This window comes from Thrips palmi, unplaced genomic scaffold (genome assembly GCF_012932325.1).
Source record: "Thrips palmi isolate BJ-2018 unplaced genomic scaffold, TpBJ-2018v1 HiC_scaffold_17, whole genome shotgun sequence".
Taxonomy (NCBI): Eukaryota; Metazoa; Arthropoda; class Insecta; order Thysanoptera; family Thripidae; genus Thrips; species Thrips palmi.
Window position 1 is genome coordinate 13535232 of NW_023144626.1, and position 10294 is coordinate 13545525.

General features: G+C 38.2%; 1 protein-coding gene across 1 annotated transcript; it reads right to left on the reverse strand.

Moving 5' to 3' along the window:
* Positions 1 to 220: 220 nt before the first annotated feature.
* LOC117643353 lies at positions 221 to 2582 on the reverse strand. The gene is made up of 6 exons (XM_034382197.1): positions 2522 to 2582; positions 2104 to 2302; positions 1761 to 2033; positions 931 to 1687; positions 522 to 846; positions 221 to 441 (listed from the first exon to the last, which is right to left on the reverse strand). The coding sequence occupies exons 1-6, from the start codon at positions 2580 to 2582 to the stop codon at positions 221 to 223; spliced, it is 1836 nt and encodes a 611-aa protein (XP_034238088.1).
* Positions 2583 to 10294: the final 7712 nt, after the last annotated feature.

Genomic DNA, 10294 nt, shown 5'->3' on the forward strand with positions numbered 1-10294 from the left:
TGCATCTAGTGCTCAGGCAGCCAATCAATATTTGACCGTTTCCAATCAATTCCCAATCAATTCCAATCAATTTCCAATCAATTCCAATCAATTTCCAATCAATTCCAATCACCTCCAATCATTTTCCAATCATTCAAATCAATCACAATCATTACCAATTATTTTGAAAATTTCCATTCATACAGTCTTTTACAGTCACTTTTAATCAGCCCAATCAATTTTACCTCCAATCATTGTACACAATTTTGGGGAGTGATGGACCCCTCGCCTTGGACATAGCATGGGTGTACCTTTCATTCCATGTTTGTGGAATCATTTTGGGTACAACATTGTGATAGACCCTCCCTTGTCCGAAATCCACACTTTGTTCTTCCCTATCATTGTCTGAATCAGGTAAGAGCCACATGGGGTCAATCTCAGACCGATCATGAATTGTAGCACCTGTAAAATTAAAATCCAAGAAATTTTTAAAAAATGTTGTGAATAAAAGCTGTCTACAGACAAAATTTGCCAAACATTACCAGATTTCCTTCTAGATTGCATAATGTGTCTGCATGGAAGTAAGTAACTCCACCAGTGTGGGCACAGACAGCTGGAGTTGGTGGTCTGCCATTTTTCAAGCTCATCATCACTTGGGATTTGCTTGAATTCAAAAATTGTAAGCTTTGCTGAAAATTTTGTCATGTCATTTAGAATTTCTTTAATGACAGGGTCATGACAATGCATGATGTAAGTCTCTTTCACAGACTCTGTGGTAGTTAAAAAGAGAATGTCTTCCTCCTTATTTTGAACTACTTCAAGGATGAGAAGAAGAGCTTCATAAAGTTCTTTGTCAACATTCAGAAACTGGCAAAAAAAAAAGGTTGATAACAAATGTGATGAAAGAAAAAGTGAAACTGCACCCACTCTCAAGAAAAGGGTGGCTCTTACCATTTTCAATTTAGAGTTGTGATTTTCCGGTCTATTATTGGTGGTATTTCCTAAATTTGGTGATATCTTTTTATCACGGAAGGACCAGGCCATTTCACATTTCAGCCAGTTATCATCAAAATATTTCCAAAATTCTTCAGAAACTTTGGATTTAAGTTCATCACAGAGCTCAGCAAACTTGGAATGGTCGCAGCAATATCGTAGCTCAAGTAACAATTTTGAAACTTCCTGCTTTTGTGGATCAGTTAAGTGTTTCTCCTGTTGAACCTTTTTCTTAAATGTTTTGGAAACATGGAAATCACATAGTTGAATTTGGGCTCCAGGCAAAACAGCCTTAATGGCACTACATTCAGAATAATCTTTATCAATTATCACTGTTTTAATGTTGTTGGCCACTTCCTCACCAACACTCTTCACAAAAGCCTCTAGGACCATTTTAATAGTAACTGCTTTCTCGTTGGCTACAAATGCATATCCTGCGGATCTGCCAGCACCATTGCCATCCATCACCATCATAACAGTGACCGGCATCTCAGTTTTGGTCACTTTGTATGTATGGTCAAGCAAAAGTACTTTACCATACTTCTGAACATTTTTTTTCATAGCTGTGGTTTGAATAAAAAGGTGGGTCATCTCCCCCTCAGTTTCACCAATATGGATAGAAGTTCCAGGATCAGCTTCTTTTATCTTCTCCAGGGTCTCGACAAGCTTTTCCTTTGGAGTTTTGCCCTCCAGACCATCTGCTTTCCATTTGGCCCTGTAAATTATCATGGCATTTAAAATAGAACAATCTTGAGCAGCAGGAGTTTTACAGAGGGAAAGGTACTTACCGCAGATTCGCCAGGTCACGCTGAGTAACTTCACCAGAACCTTGTTCCCTGAGAACGGTCCTCACTGTGCAGGGCTTCACACCTGCTTTAAAAAGCAACTTAACAGTGTCTTGGAGTTGTGGATCTGCCATTTTCAGCCTCCTTGTCTTCGGTAGTGCCTTAAAAAATTGTGCGTCACAGGTATGATTGTGACGAGTAACAAACTCTTTCACTACAAGTTGGCGTCTGTTGGCAATCAGATGCACTTTTGCAGGACATCCCAGTTTCCAAGTTCTGTGAAAGACCAATACATTAAAACAGCGCAACAACGAGAATGTTTCACATTTAACAGAGAAATACCTACGATTGAATTTCCCTTTCCCCACGACCATTGTTAACCCGCCGTTTCCCCCCACAGGGACAGGTCAGGGTAATATTTTTGAACTCAAGCTCAACTTTGTACAGGTCATTCCGACCCATTGCTGCCAGTTTCTCATTTTCTGTCTTAATGGTGTTAGAGTTACCAGTGACCAACTGATAGTCATTCTTAATTGCATAAGCATCTGTGACACGCATTAAACAAAAAAAAATCGAAAGTTATTACAAACAGAAATGTCAAAATTGAACAACGGCAAGAAACAGATCATCAATTAGAACACATTAGAACTAATGGTTCAATTAGTGGCTACGGAACCTAAACCTAACCTTACTGAACACAATGATATCATTGAAAATACTAACCAAGAAACTTTTTAGCTGACACCCAATCATCAAGCACTGACCGACGTAAGGCTCAGTTCTTTCCGGCGGCACTTCCTCATTCTCAACAGATAAATCGTCCATGGTGTCCAACAAGTCAGAGCACAGGTACACATACAAATTCTAGACTGGAACTGGAAAGACACAGAACCTTGTCCGTGTTCGCGCCGAAAGTTAACGGCTCGTGCAAAGTGTTTAAACTTAACTGTTTGCACGAGTACCTGGAATTTTAAATACTTTAAAGAACTTCGTTCAAGCACACACTTGTTGACTTGTTGACACTTAAAATAGACAAAATCGGACAAAATCTTCCGTATCATCCAAGTTAGTACGGTTAAAGCAGAAAAGTACTTATCTGATTACGCTTATTTTATCAAATGTGGAGTTTTGTGCACAATAATTTGCATTATCCTCTTGGCGTTTTTCTCGTACAAATATCAAATCCTAAACGATTGTCGTTAGCACAGCCAGTGCGAACAGCAAATATAAACAAAGTTACACGAGTCGTGCCTTTAGTGGCGCAAACCTTATTCGCACGTCCCGTCCTTTTCTCGTGTAAATAGGCAGTCCTTCTCTCTATGCACGAAATCTGCTCGTGCACATAGCTTGACTGTCCCTATGCCCACGACTCGGGCGAATATAATTAATGTACAAGTAAATAATTGGCGAGCGATAGCGAGCCCATGCCGTGTTTGGGGGTCCCAAAAAAGTGACTGGTCGTGCGTCTGTCTGTCTGTGTGTCCGTAACTCACTCACGTTTCTCAGCAACTACCGCAAAAATAGTTTCAAAATTTCGCACCGGAACCCTAATCCCCCCCGGGGGGAGTTTATCTTATTTCACGATTACTATTGTTTGAAATATTCAAAACATCTTTTTGAATTAGGTTCTTAGCGTGGTTAGGTTGGCAGTGCTTGGCAGCTCGTAGCAATTTTTCATACTTGCGGCCGCGACTCTTAAATACGGGACCTGTCAAAACATTGGCAAAAAAACAAACTAAAGAGCAGAAGGGCTTAGAAGTGAGTACGGTCATAGTTTTTCGATATTTTAGAATGATTGAAACCCCTCCGGAGAGTCAACTCAGTGAAATACGGAAAATGAAAGTGACAATTATTACGCGTTTCGTCCGTCCGTCCACCCTCTCCCCTCCCCCACTACAGGGGAAATGTTTTAGTCAGTGGAGTGTGTTTGATAATTGCAAGAATGATTTGGTTTTTTTAACCCTTTGTGAGTGTATTTCCATTTATATTCTCAGACACTATATTTTTCAGTGTTTGCTTTGCTCAATAACAGTTAAAAATATATTAAACATTCTATGAGTACAAACCAGATGCTAATCTTGCCAAAATAAATAGTCTTTGCTGACTCTTGGCACTGATTCTGGGAAAAGGCTTCATTGCAATGCTGTGAGTTTACTATAGTACTACCTTAAAAAAAACCATATGATGAGTGAGTGTAGCGCATTCAAGGTTTGACATTGACATCAGATTCAATGAGACGATTCACTGACTTGGTCATATGATTTCATGAGACGATTCTTTTAATTTAAATCATACATTGTCTGCGACAACTGGTAATTTGTGTTGGTCATGGTTTGAGTTTGCTTTTTTTTTAATTTACTCAGAATGTTAGGTAAATACTTTTGCTAAACTGTTTCAAAGATTAAATAACACACCATGACTATCATTATCAATAAGATAAACTTGCATTTAGCAATAAGTGGCCTCGACATTGGATTCTATGACACGATTCATTGGATCTGACAGAAGGTCTTCTCCGTAAAGTAGTTGAAATCAGCCTGCCTGTAAATATGTCTCTTTTTTAAATTTAAAGCAGATAAATCAATATAGTTAAATCCACTAGTTTAAACTAAAAGGGAGAAAGGCTATTTAGGTATTACTAATAACATTGCGTATTCATAAGTTCAGTAACAAGGAGATATCGAATGGTAATTGAAGTATTTGTGAATCGTATTAAGCAATTCAATGCTGGCTGTTAAATGTTACTCGACTGAGTAACAGGGTCAGGGTTCGTGGCATGACACTATGAACAGGAAACGCTCTTAAGAAAACCCAACAACTGAAGACCCATACTTTCAACTAGAATTACATGATTTGCGACCAAAATTTCCTCGGTGTTTCATTGCTTTTTGCAGTATTTGGTGTGCTGATCACAAAAAAGACTTCCAATGTCATCCCAGACCTTTACTTTTCCAATATTTACCAATTTTGGACCAAAATTTTTTCATCGAGTTTTACATAGTTTCCTGCAGTTTTGGTGTGCTGATCACGAAAATGACTTCCAATTTCATCTCAGACCTTTACTTTTCCAAATATTACCAATTTCGGACCAAAATTTTTTCATCGAGCTTTACATAGTTTCCTGCAGTTTTTGGTGTGCTGATCACGAAAATGACTTCCAATTTCATCTCAGACCTTTACTTTTCCAAATATTTACCAATTTCGGACCAAAATTTTTACATCGAGTTTTAATTTTCCTGCAGTTTTTGGTGCGCTGATCACGAAAATGACTTCCAATTTCATCCCAGACCTTTACTTTCCCCAAATTTACCAATTTGTGACCAAACTTTTAAATTGAGTTTCACATTGACCCTGTATTGGCCTTTCTTTGCATATATTCTTCCCATCTTCTACAAGAATACAGACGCATCGCTCGCCTACTACGCGCCCAAACAAAACGGCGCGTACCCCTAGTTTTATTATATTTTATCTCAAACGTTTGGGTGAGGGGATGTTTTTAGTGGACACTTCCAGGGGGTGAATTTACATTGCGAGAGGCTGGGGATTTTTGGGTCAGGGATGATCTGGCACGAGTACGTAATATCCTGCGTTAAGTACTGAAGAAATCGTCACGAGAGTGCAAGATCTGCCCCCTTAGAGTAGGATCTGTCTCGAGTAGCGTAGGATCTGCGGCGTTAGAGTAAGATCTGTCACGAGAAACGTCTGATCAGCCGCGTAAGACTAAGAACTTGTCATGTGAAGTAAGATCTGCCACCTAAGAGGATGATCTGTCACGAGCAGCATAGGATCGGCCGCTTTAGAGTAAGATCTGAAACGAGTACCGTAAGATCTGCTGCTTGGAGAATGATCTCTTACGAGTAGCGTGAGATCTGCCACGTTAGAGTAAGATATATTGCGTTAGAGTTTGATTTGTCGCGAGTAGGGTAAGGTCTGTCACAAATCCGTTATGTTTGGTTAGGATAGGTTGGACCTTTTAGTTTCAGGTGTATATGCCTCTCGTCTGACGGCTCGGTTTCCCAAATTTAAATATCAGACGCAATCACGATCTGCAGATTCGGATTTAGTTGGGTAATTGATAGCACGCTGTCACCCGCCTGGGAGCAGTCAACCACAAGCCTTACCTTACTGCAAACAAAGTGATAAAATAATAATTTAATTGAAATAATACTGATAAATTTCAATTAATTAGCAATATTTTGGAGTAATTTCAGATAATTTTGGAATTTTGATGATTATTTTATGTTTTAAATTTTCAAAATTTATTAAGAAAATTTGGTTCAGGCGTGCGGGGATACAGTAAAGCCATCCCGTTATTTCCCCCTTTGGGCAAAAATATTCTTAAACTTACAAACTTAATCCTCAAATTTTGGTCGTTTCAGGCATTTTTTCTTCCTATATAGTAAGGAGATGGCCTCAGTAAAAACACGCACACTGATCCAAAATTTTTTCCCCATTAAATTTAATAAATTACGATTAATTTTGAATTATGTAAAATTATCACAAATTATTGGTAATTATTCCAAAACAAAAAAAGTAGAAAATAATATTGAAATTGTCCGGAAGGACGATCATGCTCCGTAGCGACGCCCGAGCTGCGGCAAGCTTAGGTGGGTTTGGGGTTTTGTCAAGCTGGATGATCACAGACGTGGATTTATTCAACTCATTGACACGAGGTAATGGCCTGGTATGACAAATTAAGGGGGCAGTCTCGTCCCTGTACCCTTTTTAGGGGGGGTTTTTCCCCCTCTTTTGATGACGATGATTTTTTAAATATACCTCTTAGAGACAAAAGGTAAAAACCCAAAAGAAAGAACGGAATTTTTACAACATTTTCAAAAAAAATATTTTGTTTTGTCTTCAGTAGTAAGGGGGTTTTAGGGAATGCAACAAAAGCCGAAAAAACATACAAAATTTTACTGCGCGACAATTTTCTCCGGAAATTCTTAACTTTTTGGCAATCGGTTTGCGGCATCTTGAAGATGAAAAAAACCTCTTTACTTTAAACCCACAATCGTCCATGTAGCCCAAGGGGAAAACCCAAATTAAAACCGTTCCTAAGTTTGTATAGGTTTTTTGGGTTTCGTTTTAAAAAGTGTAATCCTTGGGCTATATGGATGATTGTAGGGTTTAAAATAAAGAGGATTTTTCATCTTCAAGATGCCGCAAAACCCATTGCCAAAAAGTTAAGAACTTCCGGAGAAAATTGTCGCGCAGTGAAATTTTGTATTTTTGTCGGCTTTTGTTCATTCCCTATAACTCCCTTACAACTGAAGACAAACAAAATATTTTTTTTTTAAAAAGTTGTAAAAATTCCATTCTTTCATTTGGTTTTTCCGTTTGTCTCTAAGAGGTATATTTAAAAAATCATCGTCATCAAAAGAGGGGGGGAAAACCCCCCTCAAAAAGGGTACAGGGACGAGACTGCCCCCTTAAGTGCTGCTCTGAAATCCACGGTTGAGGCTACGTTAGTCGATTTAAGAATTTACGCAACCACAACTCTGTCGTCTGCTAGCGGACTTCACCGCTACAAAAACCACAAACCATCACTTCCTCTTTGGAAAATTGATAAGCATTCAATATTTCCATAACGGCACTGGCAGCCAAGGAATGTGACGTCACGTTTGTTTTCACGTGAAAACGGCGATGTTAGTTTGAGCGTGACAAACGGTGAAAATCAACATTCAAACGAATGTGACTCACCGCACCGCTTTGTCACATTACTTCGGGTGTGACATGCAATCAGCTGTCAAACTGTCACATTAAAACGTATGTGACACATGGTACCCAAGTACACATGTCGTCACATCCAAACGAATGTGACACCCATGTACTGTCACGTTCGTTTGAATTTGTAATGCACCGTTATGGAAATATTGGATGCTTGTCAATTTTCCAAATAGATAGTGATGGTTCGTGGTGTTTGTAGCGGTGAAGTCCGCTAGGAGACGACAGATGTTGCGGTTGCGTAAAGTCTCATACCGTGGATTTCAGAGCAGCACTTAATTAGTCACACCAGGTGATTAGCCTCGTGTCGATGACTTGAATAAATCCACGTCGGTGATCGTCCTGCTCGACACAACCCAAATCAACATAAGCTTGCCGCTGCTCGGGCGTCGCTACGGAGCATGATCGTCCTTCCGGACAATTTCAATTTTATTTTCATTATTTTAATTTTTTTTGGAATAATTACCAATAATTTGTAATAATTTTACATAATTCACAATTAATCATAATTTATTCAATCAATGGGGAAATAATTTGGATCAGGCGTGCGTGTATTTACTGAGCCATCCCCATAGTAAGGAAACAACGCACGAAAACGCATTTTTTTCAGACTTGCTTTTACAATCACACTTGTAAATTAACAATTTCACCTGTAAATTTAAGAAGCAGTTTGTAAAATGATGAACAATTTGTGAATTTACAATTTACTTTGTAAAAAAACAGTTCAGTTCGTGGTACAGATTTAACAGGCAACTATTCATAAAAGTAAGCTTGATTTGTAAGAAAACAAGAATAGTCGTAAGATAACGATTTTATCAGTAAAACTACGATCTTTCGTCAGTAACATTAAGATTTCATCGTAAAATTACGAATTTATTCCTAAATTTATGAGTAAAGTTTGTCGAAAATATGACAATTGTTCTTTTCACGAATCTTGTAGTTATTTTACGAATTATTGGCGAGCGATAGCGAGCCCTTGCCGTGTTTGGGCGCTCCAAAAAGTGACTGGTCGTGCGTCTGTCCCTCTGTGAGTCTGTAGCGTACACGCTCACGTTTCTCAGCAACTACAACACTAATCGTTACCAAATTTTGCACCGAACATCCCCTAAAGGTCCCACAGGGGGAGTTTATCTTATATTCACGATTACTACCGTTTGAAATATTCAAAACATCTTTTTGAATTAGGTTCTTAGCGTGGTAAGGTTGGCAGCATATATAGCAATTTTTCATACTTGCGGCCGCGGCTCTCAAATACGGGACTGTCAAAACATTGGCAAATAAAACAAAATAGAGAGGAGAAGGGCTTAGAAGTGAGTTCGGTCTTAGTTTTTCGATATTCTAGAATGATTGAAACCCCTCCGGAGTGTCAACACAGTGAAATACGGAAAATGAAAGTGACAATTATTACGCGTTTCGTCCGTCCGTCCGCCCCCTCCCCTCCCCCGCCACAGGGGAAATGTTTTAGTCAGTGGAGTGTGTTTGATCGTTTGATAATTGCAAAAAGATTTGGTCTTTTTAAGTTTTGAGATTGTATTTCCTTTTTATTCTCAGACATTATACTTTTTAGTTGTTTGCTTTGCTCAATAACAGTTAGAAAATAGATCAATGCAATCTAAAAGTACAAACCAGACACTAATCTTGCCAAAATAAATAGTCTTTGCTGACTCTTGGCACTGACTCTGGGGAAAGGCTTCATAGCAATGCTGTAAGTTTACTATACTAACCTTAAAGATAACTATATGGGGGTGAGAGTAGCGCATACATGGTTTGACTTTGACATCTGATTCAATGAGACGATTCAGTGACTTGGTCATATGATTTCATGAGACGATTTTTTTAAAATTCATCATACATTGTCTGCGACAACTGGTAATTTGTGTCAGTCAGGGTTTGAGTTGGCTGTTTTTTTAATTTATTCAGAATGTTAGGTAAATACTTATGCTATACTGTTTTAAAGTTTAAATATCACATCATGACTATCTTTATGAAAAAGATTAACTTGCGTTTAGCAATAAGTGGGCTCGACATTGAATTAAATGGAACGATTCATTGGATCTGACAGAAGGTCTTCTCCGTAAAGTAGTTGCAATCAGCCTGCCTGTAAATGTGTCTTTTTTTAAATTTAAATTTGAGATAAATCAATGTATTTTTATCCACTAGTTTAAAAAAAAAGGGGAGATAAAAGGCTTTTTAGGTATTACTTATAACATTGTGTATTCATAAGTTCAATAACGGAGATATCGAATGGTAATTGAAGCATTTGTGAATCGTATTAAGTAATTCAATGCTGGCTGTTGAATGTTACTCGACTGAGAAACAGTGTCGGGGTTTCATGTTACGACACAGACACAATGAACAGGAAACACACTTAGAAATTGCGAAAATGACATCCAATTTCATCCCAGACCTTTACTTTTCCCAAAATTTACCAATTTCTGCCCAAAAATTTTGAAGTCGTGTTCTACATAGTTTCCTGCAGTTTTGGGTGTGCTGATCACGAAAATGACTTCCAATTTCATCCCAGACCTTTACTTTTCCAAATATTTACCAATTTGGCCCAAAAATTTTTGAGTCGAGTTTTACATAGTTTCCTGCAGTTTTTGGTGTGCTGATCACGAAAATGATTTCCCAATTTTCATCTCAGACCTTTACTTTTCCAAATTTTACGAATTTTGGCCCAAAAATTTTTGAGTCGAGTTTTACATAGTTTCCTGCAGTTTTTGGTGTGCTGATCACGAAAATGACTTCCAATTCATCCCAGACCTTTACTTTTCCCAAATTTACCAATTTGTGACCAAAATTTCAAAGTTGAG